This window comes from Psammomys obesus, unplaced genomic scaffold (assembly GCF_907164565.1).
Source record: "Psammomys obesus unplaced genomic scaffold, mPsaObe1.curated_primary_1811, whole genome shotgun sequence".
In the NCBI taxonomy this organism is placed as follows: Eukaryota; Metazoa; Chordata; class Mammalia; order Rodentia; family Muridae; genus Psammomys; species Psammomys obesus.
Window position 1 is genome coordinate 1,914,791 of NW_026594418.1, and position 14,573 is coordinate 1,929,363.

At 40.3% G+C, this 14,573-nt stretch overlaps 1 protein-coding gene across 1 annotated transcript in view; it reads left to right on the forward strand.

The window, feature by feature from the left end:
* Positions 1–1,146: 1,146 nt before the first annotated feature.
* Positions 1,147–14,573, forward strand: part of LOC129685414 (adenylate kinase 4, mitochondrial-like) — a 23,830-nt gene continuing 10,403 nt past the window's right edge. Inside the window, exons 1-2 of the mRNA XM_055618956.1 lie at positions 1,147–1,238; positions 2,157–2,326. Coding sequence (XP_055474931.1) covers positions 1,147–1,238; positions 2,157–2,326 — 262 coding nt within the window. The remainder of the gene's footprint in view (positions 1,239–2,156; positions 2,327–14,573) is intronic.

Genomic DNA, 14,573 nt, shown 5'->3' on the forward strand with positions numbered 1-14,573 from the left:
TTCTTCTTCTTCTTCTTCTTCTTCTTCTTCTTCTTCTTCTTCTTCTTCTTCTTCTTCTTCTTCTTCTTCTCCTCCTCCTCCTCCTCCTCCTCCTCCTCCTCCTCCTCCTCCTCCTCCTCCTCCTCCTCCTCCTCCTCCTTAAGATTGGGCATCAGTCATGAAGGATACACCTTAGAGATGAATTTGAAGGGTATTTCTGCATTTGAAGGAGAAAGAACACAGAGTTTGTAGAGAGGGCATCACTTTTTTATGGACCTGAGCAATTAAGAGGCCCCTTGTTCCTTCAAAGTCTGAGAGTTGCATATAGCATACTTTTTACGATTCTTCAAATGTCTAGGTAGATCTAAGGAGCCATGCTCTACGTGCATTATTTCAAACATACTTCTGGGCCCTGGTGCAGATATGAGTGCTCTTATAAGGTACAGCAGAACTTCTTTCTTGAAAGAAACTGGAGATATTGATCTGGTGATGGGGTTGGAGGTTTTCAGTCCAAAAAGGACTACAAATCCTGGCTACAATGTACTGGACACAAGTGGCCGTAGAGGAGTTTATAATTTCCTCTTCAGGTTGATATATCATGTAAGACAACTGCCTCGAAAACAAAGAGACCCGGGCTGAATATGGTAGTGAATGAAATCCTGAGGGTTTAAGTCCAGCCTGGTCTACATAGTGAGTGCCAGGCCAATGAGGGCTTCATAGGGAGACCTTGTCTTGAACAAAACAAAACAAAACAAATAATACAACAAAGAGACCCACCGCTGAGAGCCTCCCTCAATCGACTATGGAAACCACTGTAAGCTAGCAACATCCTGACTGGAGCATGGAATGAAGGCATAGCATTTTTCAGAAGGTAGTAATGACTATCCCACTAAATTGACCTTGTGTGGACTCAAAGGAGGATAAAGATTTGTCTTCTACCAAATTAATATTTCGTTTGTCTGGAAAATAACCACACAGCACTCAGGGAAATTAGTTAAGGAAAATAACCCCATGCACACCTCCAGCTGAGTCTCTGACTGGCAGCATAAGTAGCAAAGGAGACACGGAAATGACACACATTCAGAAACCACTACCCTAAAGGAGCTGATGTGCGGAAGCATAGCTGAGCTCGTGTGCAGTAAGTGATAGGAGTAGACACGAGCGGGAATGAGTGAAGTGTACAGTTATGGAATTAGGAGAGAAAGGGACAGCCTACATCCTCAAAGAAGCAGGAAATTCTGCGGTCTCAACCCAAGAAGGTGAGTCTATATCTTATCAGTACTAAGATGAAAATAGTTAACATGCCACTGGGCTTTTGATCTGGGTTCTGCTTATCTTATCTCTTTGGCTCTTTCTTGTAATATACGGGAAGCATCTAGATGAGAAACAGAACACAGCGTAGAAAATAGGCAATATTTATTATAAAGTGCACTCAAAGGGGGTGAGTGGCTACAGTGGCCAGAGAGACTAACATCATAATCTGCACCCTAGGGAGACTTTTATACTACTTTTTTGAGGGATTTCTAGAACAAACATCTTTTCCTGAGGTGTGTTGCCTTGTTCAGGTGATTAAACAATCACAAGACTTTGTTTAGATTGCTTCTTGAACAGAAGGGCACAGTGGTGTCTTTGTTCTTGATTAGAAGGCTTCCTGCTGTCTGATAATGTTACAAGGGTTAAGGCTCAGAGTCAGGTTAATAGTTATGTATTAACGACTTGAGTTATCATATTTTCCTGGGCTCGGAGATATCACTCTCTCCTGATCAGGAAGGTTTTAATCTTCTAGTCTTTATTTTATAGGATGTTGACATTTTAAGAGGGACTCATCGCTGGTGTTCTCCATACCTGCTCATAACTAGCTACTTAACAGCATGGCTCAAAGTGAAACATTAGAAACAGAAATTGGGAAGTCTATCAGTTTCCAAAGTCGTTCTGCTCACTACATATCTGGCAATTAATTCATTTTCCCTGTATTAAATTGAATGGTTCTTGGGCCATACATTGACAGCACATACTTTGGTGACTCAGTATTTGCCAGCCCCATTCCTTCTTGAGACACCATCTCTTCCCTATTGTGTGAGCTGCCCTATGGGCATAATAAGCCCAAATACATGGAGTTTTACTGCAAAAGTCAGGATTGTGGACACATTTTCCTTGTGTTCCCATTCTGGATGTAGAACAGGTGGAGGACTCTCAGCTCAGCTACGCAGTCACCCTCTCTATGCAGCTGCCGAGTGTACCAACACAAGGACCAAGGAAAAGCTTTCTCCTTTTTGCAGCTGGCTCAGCCAGCAGCTAAGTAGTGAATGTCAGTATCTGGTGCTAAAACCAGAGCATGGTAATTCAGGTAAGATGAAACAGGTGAATGCCAGATTATTTCTGCTGATGATCCTGTGATCTGTATATGTCATACAACATATATTTTACCTATGAAATGTGAATGACATTTAGATATGGCTTCTTGTAACTGTTATGAGTCGAAATCATTTCTGTGAAGAAATGCAGCAGGAATACTGGAGTTAATGGTTTTTGAAATCATAATTCATGATAAGGATATTTAAAAATTATGCACACACAGTCACTTTAAAAACATGTTTCATACTGACATGATGATTTGAACTTTGGTTCTGTCAGCTTTATGTCATCTGAAATTTTACCTAGTTTGTCAATCTTAGTTTTCAAACTGATCTGGAGTTTTCCAGAGCTCTGTGAATGATATAGTCCAGGGCACATTTTAATCTGGCATGTTTCATATGCTTTATTTGAAACATAGGAATGTCATTTGCGATCTTTGATCTTACATAGTTTACTCATTTCTCATCAATATGTTAAGAAGTAGTTTCTGCAATTTTCTTTTAATTCCTCAGCATATTTGCCTTCCATCTACTTGAACACATCTCTGTGCTTTCAGGTGCATACATACTATAAAGTTTAAGACTGTGTATTCTCTTTTGAGAATTAAAGAACAGTGCTTTCTAGTTTCATTCTTCAAAGGTAAATACCAATGAACATGCATAACTATAGTTTTGAACTATAATATGGCAGTTCTACCCTGGGGAAGACTATATCTCTGACTCTCAGCATTCTTTAGTTGCCTGTGGTTCTTTATTTAGGGTTGAGGCTCTGATAGCTTTCACTCTCTCATGTTAGCATGTCTAGGTATCATCCTTGCTCAGGTCTTTTTGAGGCAGCCGTGTTAATGGGACTTCATGAGTGTAGCGTCTCTGACATTTCTAGGAGCTTAAAGCTCCCAGCAAACTTCCTGTTTCTCTGACTCTTCCAATCTTTCTGGCCCCTGATCTGCTTTGATTCTTTTTATCCAGTTAGATATCTATGTTATCCAAGTGGTCAGCATTAAAATCATATACATACAAATAACATTACATGAGCTGACAGGTTGTACTTAATATATTTATGATTAAAGAAAAATGAAGTCATCAGTTTTCAGTAGAGCAAGGGTGGTGCCTGGAGAAAACTGGAGGAAGGAAGGGGGAGGGAGAAATGTTGTAATTATATTTTAATTTAAAAATATGTTAAAAAATAAAAAAGTGAATAAAATTTATTTCTACCTCAAACTTTTCCTGGGAAGTACTTTATAGAATTAAGTTCACTAAACACCCGAGATAGTCATAGAAATTATGCGACTTCAGTCGTTCTGAAAAGTCATTTTCCTGTAATACTTCCTAATCTGAGTAAACTTTATAAAATTTCTCCAGTAAGTCTATAGAGAGATACATAGAACAGTTTACCATGAAGAGGTCTCAACTGGGGTAGCAGATGGAGATTCTTTAAGACTATATTGTCATACATGATTTGGTATAGGGGACTGTAGGCAGACAGAAAGGTACCAGGATGCCTGGCTGCTACTCAGCAGCCTTTGTACGAAGGCTGCTGTCTCTAGATGGGGACAGATAACTGACTAATGTGAATGTCAGTTTTGAGATTTTACAAATTTATGGGCACTAAAATATCTTGGAATCTGGACAGCTCAATTCTTAGATGATTTTTCTTCATTCTGGCAGAATTTGTGTCAATCAAAATGTGAATCAGGTACAGTGATGTGACTTTACACAAGAGTTTGAGGGCTAGGGTGTATATTCAGCAGGGAATACAGTGTCAGGAACAAAAATCAACATGAATCTCACACTCACTGTGTTCAGATGACTAGACAGAAGAGTCTCCTAGAGAGAGAGAGAGAGAGAGAGAGAGAGAGAGAGAGAGAGAGAAACAAAGAGAAAGAGCAAGAGAGCAAGAGACAAAGATTTGGATTATTTCATGTAATTGTTATGTGATTATCGCGGCTGAGGGATCTATCTGGAGGTGTAGCTCACTGGCAGAGGACACGTTTAGCGCAAGAGCCTCCAAGTTCACTTCCTAGCAACCTTAAAAGAAAACCAAAAGAATAAAAGAGAAGAGAAATCCCACCATGGATTTAGTAAATTGGATCCCTGGATAGCCATGGATGTAAGCTCCAGGGCAAATGTGTAGACCTAAGTTTTTGAGAGCCAGCAATGTAAGTCTGAGACTAAAGCCAGACTAATGTTCCAGCTAAAATATTCCTTTTCCTCAGTCTTTTTCTAGTCAGGTCATCGTATGATTGGATGGGGGGGGGGGGCATCTTCAACAAATGGTGCTCGTCTAACTGGATATCTACATGTAAAAAAAAATGTAAATAGATCCATCCTTATCACCCTGCACAAAACTAAAGTCTAAGTGGATCAAAGACCTCAACATAAAACCAGACACACTAAACTTGTTAGAAGAAAAAGTGGGGAAGAGCCTTGAACTCATTGGCACAGGAGACAACTTCCTGAACAGAACACCAACAGCACAGGTTCAAAGAGCAACAATCAATAAATGAGACCTCATGAAAATCAGGCTGTGCATTAGGAAGGACAATTTTTCTCTACCAGTCTCAGTACATGTCAGTATTACTTAGAAACATCTTCACAAATACAGTAAAAATAATGTTGGGCCAAATATCTTAGCATCCTATGACCAGGACAGGTTAATATAAAGTTAATGAATAAAGGATGAAAATTAGTTATTTAGTACTTATTTATATCTAGTAAGTAGTGCACAGGGAAAAACTCTCCTCTGCTCCCTTCTAAGCCTTTGTGAAGAATATATTTTCCTGTCCCAGTACTTGGCAGTCAAGTATTCTCTGGCCTTTCCTCCTACCTTGCCTTTTAAAATGACCCTGAATTCCTCTACTATGATAATCACTTAGACTGATTTGTCTAAGTCTCTGAACTTCCCTTTCACTTCTTGGTGACCTTTAACAGCATATAAGGCCTTGGGTTTAAGAGGGACACAGACATATTTTCCCTTTTTGGAGTAAAAAGTTTATTAAGAAGTTATTAATGCCATACAAGATGACATAGCAGGAGTTCTCAAGAGAATTCAAGTGCACGAAGCAGAGTGTTTGTTGAGGTCCCTTCTAACAGGTGTCAGTGTTGAGGTAGGAAGGTCCCATGCCGTGAAGTTGGTGAGTAACCTGCAGCAATCTTTGCAGTGAGGTTGTCTCTGATTTCAGGGTACCAGGGATAAGGGGCATGGGTCATTTATTCCAGATGTCCAGCCTGAAGCCTCCAATATCTTAGAATGCTTGTTTAATTTCTTTTATGGAAATGGGAATTACATACTCACTGATACCCATAATATGGTGGCTATCACTTATTATACTACAGTGAGAGAGAGAAAAAACAAAACAAAACAAAACAAAACAAAACAAAACAAAACAAAACATTTGCTGCAGAGGAGCAAGGCCTGAGTAGCCCCCAGCCCAAAGCTAACAAATAAGGTTAAACATGTCATCAGGTGAACTCTATAGAACTAGTGCTCTGTCTCTAATCTGATCAGATCAGATGAGTTTAGCTAAAATACAGCCCCCACACAGTGGGGCTAAAATACAGTCCCTCTCCAGTGACATACATCCTCCAAGGCCACACCCCCTAATCTTTCTGAAACAGTCCACCAGCTGGGAATCAAAGCCTCAAATGTGTGAGCCTATGGAGACCATTCTGATTTAAGCCACCCTAACGGTGAAGGCCTATTTTTCCAAAGATACCCTTTTCCTGATCATCTTCTCTTTTCCCAGAGTTGTGAATTTCCCCTTTGTTCTAGAGACACAGAGAAACATAATTTAATATGGCCACACTAGTCTACCACTATCCCCCAAATAAAATAGTTTTTATTTCTTCTAAATATTTTAATGATTTCTTGATCTACCACAAGTGATTTGACCATAGAGACGGGTAAATTTTTGAGAGCCAGCATGATCAGTTATGACTGTGTAATGACAATTTAAATGGTTAAAATCAATTGCTCTCCTATTTATCCTTGGAGCCTTGGACTGGAGAGAGGAGGCATTCAACAGATACCCACAGCCCCCACATCATCACTCTGTAAAAGGGTGAGCTTTACTGAATTTAAAGGTCAGTGACACAGTGTCCTGTTACCGTTGAGGACCCACCTCTGAAATCAGCCCTGCAAGAATTTTCTCATTTAAAAGGACTCCTTTGTGCAAAAAGTTTCCTTTGGCGCTAATCAGAAATTTAATTTATTCGGAGATAAGAAAAGAGACGATCTTAACTACTCTGATGTGAGGGATCTGAAGAAATTAGGAGTGAGCAAGATAAATATCAGAGTGTCAGCACTACACACATTTCCTAATGGATAAGATCTTTGCTTCTGTTATTTTAATTTTCTCTGCATGGAATCAGATAACCTACGTGACTTTAATAATGATGATGCGAAGTTGCCAGCTCTCTAGGTCTCAGGAAAAGGCCTAAATGACTTTGAATTTTACTCACTCTAAGAGAAACAGAGGCATTTGCTCATTCATTCATTCATTCATTCATTCATTCATTCATTCATTCATCCATCCATTTTCCACTCACTATCCTACTCATTCATTTGTGAATTCTGTTAGGTAAATATGTGTTATGATGGTTTATGAATATGAAAAGACAAGAAAGGTTCCAGAGTACATGGCAGAGCAGAAAAAATACATGTGACTGTAGTGACAGAAAGGCACCAGGGCCTAGCAGATTAGTGCTTTCATAGTAATGTCTGGAGTCTTTTATAGAGAAGACTCCTAGCTGGGATTTGGAGAATGAAAAGGTTATTCTCACTTTAGATGGGAAGAGCATTTAAGACAGAGAGAATGAATACCTAAAGAAGGGTTAGAAACGAGAACTAACAGCATCCTTCCTGAGAATTGTACGGTATGGCTTTCATCATAGGGTTTATCACTGGATGAGGCCAGAGAAACAAGCGAGAGCTGGATATGTGACGTGTTTAGATATGTGGGCTTGATTATTTATAGAGGACATGTTCTAATTTGTTTTGTTTTGAATCTTTTTTTAATTTTATTTTTTTATTATTAGTTACATTTTATTAACTCTGTATCCCAGCTGTATCCTGCTCCCTCATTCCCTCCCAATCCCACCCTCCCTCCCATATTCTAATTTGTATCCCTTGAATCATTGTATCATTTTGCCTTAGCAAAATGATATCTAATAATCCCTTGACAAAGTAAATGCAAGGACGTGTGATGCAATAGACTAGAAGGGAAGGAGAGAAAGAGAAAAAATTTTTTTTTTCTCTTATAAAAAGAAGCTGTTATTGTAGTTGTATACACTTGTTTCAATTGAGCAAATTCTCCAAGTGGTGGTGGTACTAGAACTATTGAGCATTCAAAGAAATAAGGATATAAGTCAGTGAATACTTGAGAAAAGCATTTGCATCCAACTCCTTGAGATTATGATGGTTTGAACATGAGGCTAGAGATAATGCCATAAGCAAGATGGCAGACCAGAAGCCATTTTTAAAAATTAATAATTAGATTGTTTATTTTTTTTAAACCATCCTTTCCTACAGCATCTTGACCTAAAAAATGACCCATGGAAAAGACTGCCTTTGTAGGAGTCTGGCAGTCCCACAGAGAAGGTCCAGTATACTATTGGAACAGAAATTTAGAAATTTGATGTCTCTGTGCCGGGGGGGGGGGGGGGGGGCTATGTGCTAGTGTACTTGACCATAGGCAAATATGTGTTCAGAGGTCAGCATCAGTCATCTTCCTTCAGGGCTGCCATCTTGTATTTTGAGTCACAATCTCTCATTGAACCAAAGCCCATCATTTTTGCTAGATAGGCTGAGCAGCGAGCCTCTGCGATCGGCCTACTTTGGCAGTACTGGGTTCTAGATGGATGTGATGTCTCGCATAGCTTTTGCACAGGTGCTGGGGTGCTTGAACAGCAGCATTTCACTCATGGAGATATTTTCCAGGCCCTGGCGAATAGATGCTCAGAACAATTTCACTTTAGCTGTTTCACTCCCACCTAAAGTGATAAACACAGGTCAGTATGAAACAGAATCCTTCAGGTCATTATTCTTCCCTTAATAAAACAGTGAGAACAAAGTACCTGAGCACCCAGGTTCCCTGACTGCAGGACACTCACCACAAGCCTACCTACTTCAGAAGACATCAACAAAATTGAGTGGCAATAAGGAAACAAGGAAACATGATATCAAAAAAAGGTGAGTAATTTTTTTTCTCTTTTCCTTTGTTTGGGGGTAGGGGGGAAAGGTTTATTTAAGCTTAAACTTCCACATCACTGTTCATCATCAAAGGAATTCAAGACAGGAACTCGAATAGGCCAGGAACCTGAAGGCAGGAGCCTATGAAGAGGCCATAGAGGGGTATTGCTTATTGGCTTGCTTCTCATGGCTTGCTCATCCAGCTTGTAAAGAAATTTTAATCTAGCAACATGGCTGCCCTGGCAAGGGATCACACCCAAAGGCTTAGGTCTGTATGATCTGGTTGGAATACAGACATGCCCTTACACATTGTCAATCCCTTTGGCTTAAATACACACCTTTTAATCCCTCTGGCTGGAATTTAGTACACACCTTTAATTACAAACAATAATGTCTAATAGAGGGGCAGACAAAGTGATGAATCAGAGAAACATTTGACAAAATTAATCAGAAATAGGATACACTGAACTCTCACAAGAATAAAAAGTTATCTAATTGAGAATAATACACAGAGAGACAGAGAGACAGAGGGAGAGAGACAGAGAGAGATGAAGAGAGAGAGACAGAGAGTGCACGAGAGAATTCATGGAGACAGAGCAGAAGGGTTGGAGAATAGTACAGTTTGGTGCAGTTCAATTGTGTGCAGGTGAGTTTATGCAGTTCAGTTTGTGGAGTTCAGAGGCAGTTTACTGTTTTTAGGCAGAGAAATTTAGTGAGAAGGAGAGAGAAGCCAGTTTGAATCAGTCATCTTGGAGAGGCATTTTGAGCCATTGTTGAACCAGTGATCCAGAGTTCAGAAAGAACTAGAAAAGATGAGCTTATTCAGCAGAAGTCTCAGAAGCTGAAGACATTCTAGGCATAGGTTAGCAGATGGAGACTGAAAGCTAAAGTCTTCAAGGTCCAGTCTTGCAGAAGATTAGATTGTATGGAGGCTAGAAGCTTCCAGGGCTAGATTTGGGGATAGTTAGAACAGAGGTAGAAATGCTCTGGGCTCAGCCAAAGCCATGTATTTGTACAGCTTGGATACTGCTCTCATCCTGTCCCTTCATCTGAGGAAATAAAAACAACACTTACACCTGCTTACTGTCTTCCTCCTTCCTTCTTTCTTTTTTCCTTTCTTTTTTCCTTTCTTTTCTTCTTTCCTTTTTGCTTTTTCTCTTCTTTCTTTCTTTCTTTCTTTCTTTCTTTCTTTCTTTCTTTCTTTCTTTCTTTCTTTCTTTCTTTCTTTCTTTCTTTCTTTCTTTCTTTCTTTCAATTGAAAATAGATTATCTTCTCATACAACTGATCCCAACTACAGTTTTCCTTGCCTCTACTCCTCCCAACTCCTTCCATTTCCCTTATCCTAGATCCATTTTCTGTTCATCTCACTCCAGAAAAAAGCAGCCTTCCAAGTGACAAGAACCAAACACAACAAAACAAAATATGATAAGGCAAGGCAAAAACCCTCACACTGAAGCTGGACAAGAAAACCCAGCAGGAGAAAATGAATCCTAAGAGCAGGCAAAATAGTCAAAGACAGAACCACTTCCACAGTTAGGATTCCATGAAACCACCAAGCTAACAACCACAACATAAACGTAGAGGACCTGGTATAGACCCATGCAGGTGCCATGCTTGCCACTTCAATTGCCCTCCACTTAGTTGATTCCTGGTGTCCTTCATCCTCTCTGACTCCTACAATCCTCTGTCCTCTTTTCTACAGTATTCCCTGGGCACCAGTGGAGGGACCTGATGGAGACTTCCACTTTAGACTCTATCTCCACATAATGTCTGGCTGTGGGTCTCTGCATCCACTCACACCAGAATATCATGAGAAATACATCCTTCCTTCCTTCCTTCCTTTCTTTCTTCCTTCCTTCCTTCCTTCCTTCCTTCCTTCCTTCCTTCCTTCCTTCCTTCCTTCCTTCCTTCCTTCCACATCATGTGTAGTTCTATCCTAGGGTCTATGCACCATTCAACCATGTAAACAATGTTGGACATGGGTTCCCTCTAGTAGAGTGGGCCTCAAGTTAAATCGGACATTGGTTGGCCACTTCCAAAAGTTCTGCACCACCATTACCCTAGCACATCTTGTAGGCAGGACAGATTATAGGTTTTGTGGCTGTGTTGATTATCTTTGAGTAGCCTATAGAGAACATTCCCACACTAAAGAGTTAAAACCTAAGGGTTAAAACTCCATACAAACATGAGATCTACCTCTCTATGTTCAAAGAACTGTGTGGATGTTGTCCTTGGCAATGGCTCCCCACTATCAGCTTGCAGGGAGTAAGCTTCTGTCCTAGCATCAGCTTATGTTGTTTGAGGATTTCCATGGGACCCCTCAACCAACAACTCAACCAAATAAAATCCAGTCCTGCCACTGAGATCCTTGACTTGCTACAGAAGATGGTCAGTTCAGACTCTGTATCCACCATACTAGGAGTCCTCACTAGTATCACCTTCATAAGATTCCAGGAAAGTTTCGACCGAACTAGGTTTCCACAATCCCACCCCATCTCATACCAGCTGTCTCTTCTTGCACTCTCTCCCTCTATGCCATCCCCTTACCTGATCCTTCCCATCCCATCTTCACCCACCTCCAGTCCACCTGCAAAATCTATTCTACTTTCTCTTCCCAGGGAGATCCATGTTCCCACCCCCAAAGAAGTCCTCTTTACCCAATCAGTTTGGGTGTATGTATTGTGGCTTTGTTGTCATTTACTTCACAGCTCATGTCCACCTGTAAGTGAGCACATATAATATTTGTCTGTCTGGGTCTGGTTTACCTCATTCAGGATGATTATTCTCTCGCTCCCTCCACTTGCCTGCAAATTTCATGATGCCATGATGTCATTTTTTTTAAATAGCTGGGTAATGAATGTATTTCTAATGATATTTTGGTGTGAGTGGATGCAGAGACCCACAGCCAGACATTATGTAGAGATAGAGTCTAAAGTGGAAGTCTCCATCAGGTAATATGGAAATATGTCCCATTTTTAATTGGATTATTTGGTTTGTGGATGTCTAGTTTCTTGAGTTCTTTTTATGTTCTGGTTATTAGTTCTGTATCAGATGTGAGTTGGGAAAAACCTTTTTTTTTTTTTTCAACAAATAATCTGTCAGTTGTTGCTTTGGCTGATTGATAGTGTCCTTTGCCTTACAGAAGCTTTCCCGTTTTATGAAGTCCCATTTACTAATTGTAGATCTTAGTGCCTGTGCCGTAGGTGTTCCATTCAGAAAGTTGTCTCCTGTGCCATCTTAATGCTATTCCTCACTTTCTCGTCTGTCAGCTTCCATGTATCTAGTTTTATGTTGAGTTTTTTTTTTGATCAAGTTAGACTTGAGTTTTGTGCTATGAATTTTTCTTTTAGCATGGCTTTCATTGTGTCTCATAAGTTTGGGTATGTTGTGTATTCATTTTTTATTGAATTTTAGGAAGTCTTTAATTTCTTTATTTCTGTCTTGATCCATTTTTCATTTAGTAGAGAGCTGTTCAGTTTTCATGAGTTTGTAAGCTTTCTGTTTCTTCTGTTCTTAAAGTTCAGCTTTAATCAATGGTGGTCTGAGAAGATACAGGGAGTTATTTCAGTTTTTTTGTGTCTGTTAAGACTTGCGTTATGTCTGAGTATATCGTAAGTTTTGGAGAAAGTTTCAGAAGGTGCTGAAAGGAAGGTATATTCTTTTGTGTTTAGGTGAAATGTTCTGTAAATATCTGTTAGTTCCATTTGGTTTATGGCATCTGTTAGCTCTAGTATTTCTGTTTAGTTTTTGTTTGGATGACCTGTTCATTGGTGCGAGTGTGGTACTAAAATCTTCCACTATCAGTGTGTGAAGGTCAATGTGTGATTTAAGCTGTAGTAGTGTTTCTTTTACAGAAGTGGGTACCTTTGTGTTTTGGGCAAAGATATTAAGAACTGAAATGACATCTTGGTGGATTTTTCTTTGAAGGGTATGTAGTGCTCTTCCAATCTCTTTTTGTTCAGTTTTGGCTTGAAGTCTATTTTGTTAGATATTAAGATAGCTACACTAGCTTGTTTCTTTGGTCTATTTGCTTAAAATATATTTTTTTCCAACCTTTTACCCCTAAGTAATGTGTTGAGGTATGTTTCTTATATGCAACAGAAGAATGTATCCTGTTTTCACATACATTCTGTAGTCTATGTTATTTTATTGGGGGAATTGAGACCATTGATGTAAAGTGATAGCAATGACCAATGACTGTTGATTCTTGTTATTATTTTACACTTATTTATATATTTATTCATCTACTTAGTCATTCCTTTATTTAGAGCCTGATCCCAGTCCCTCTTTTCTCTCCTTCCCAGTCCTACCCTCATGACTCCTCCCCATTTTCCTTCTCTCCTTCTTCTCCAAGAAGGGGAGGTACCCAAGGGGTTCCAAACCACTCTGGCATCTCAGGTTGCAGCATGATTAACCACACCCTCTCCAACAAGGCAGCCTAGGGAAGAGGGATCCAAAGGCAGGCAACAGAGTCAGAGGAGACAGCCCCTACTCTGTTGTTAGGGGACCCACATGTTGGCCAGGCTGTACATCTGCTACGTATGTGTAGGGGTTCTAGGTCCAGACCATGCATGCTCTTTGGTTGCTGGTTCAGTCTCTGTGAGGCTCTTTGGGCCCAGATTAGTTGACTCTGTAAGTCTTCTTGTGGTGTTCCCTATCCTTTTCACTCTTCCACAAGACTCCCCGAGTTCAGTCTACTGTTTAGCTGTGGATTTCCACATCTCTTTTCTTTTCTTTCTTTTTTATTTTTTTAAAGATATTTTAAATTTTATTTACTTTTTTATTAATTACAATTTATTCACTTTGTATCCTAGCTGTAGCCCTCTCCCTCCATCCTCCCAACTCCCAATCCCAATCCCCCTCTCTCATATCTTCCCATGCCCCTCCCCAAGTCCACTGATAGGGAAGGTCCTCCTCCCCTTCCCTCTGACCCTAGCCTATCAGGTCTCATCAGGACTGCATACATTGTCTTCCTCTGTGGTCTGGTAAGGCTGTTTCCCCCTCAGGGGGAGGTGATCAAAGAGCAGACCAATCAGTTCATGTCAGAGACAGTCCCTGTTCCCCTTACTAGGGAAACCCCTTTGGATGCTGAGCTACCATGTGCTACATCTGAGCAGGGGTTCTAGGTTATCTCCATGTATGGTCCTTGGTTGGAGAGTCAGTTTCAGAAATGACTCCTGTGCCCAGATATATTTAGTCCTTGTGGTGCCTCCATACTCTCCAGGTCATACTAACTCCCCCTTCTTTCATATGATTCCCTGCACTCTGCCCAAAGTTTGGTTATGAGTCTCAGCATCTGCTTTGATACACTGCTAGGTAGAGTCTTTCAGAGGCCTTTTATGGTAGGCTCCTGTCCTGTTTGTTGTTTTCTCCTATATCCAATGTCCATCCCATTTGTCTTTCTAAGTGAGGATTGACCTCTTACCCTGGAACCTCTTCTTGTTTTGCTTCTTTAGGTGTACAGGTTTTAGTATGTTTATCCTATATTGTAGATCTAGTATCCACTTATAAGTGAGTATACACTGTGTGTGTCTTTCTGCTTCTGGGATACTTCACTCAGGATGATCTTTTTGAGATCCCGCCATTTGCCTGCAAATTTTATGATTTCTTTGTTTTCAATTGCTGAATAGTATTCCATTGAGTACCACAGTTTCTGTATCCATTCCTCCAAGGGACATCTGGGCTGTTTCCAGGTTCTGGCTTTTATGAATAAAGCTGCTACAAACATAGTTGAGCAAATGCCCTTGTTGTGTACTCGAGCATATTTTGAGTATATGGCTAGGAGTGATATAGCAGGATCTTGAGGCAGCACTATTCCTTTTTTTTTTTTTTTAATGTCCCATGTCTTTAATCCCAGGCAAAAGCAGGAGGATCTCTGAGTCCTGCCTGGTCTACAGAATAAACTCCAGGACAGGCAGGCCTTCACAGAGATACCCTGTCTCCAAAACAAAACAAAACAAAACAAAACAAAACAAAACAAAACAAAAAGCAAACAAAGAGACATGCACTCTCCTCCGCCCCCCCCCCCCCCCCCCCCCCCCCCCCCCCC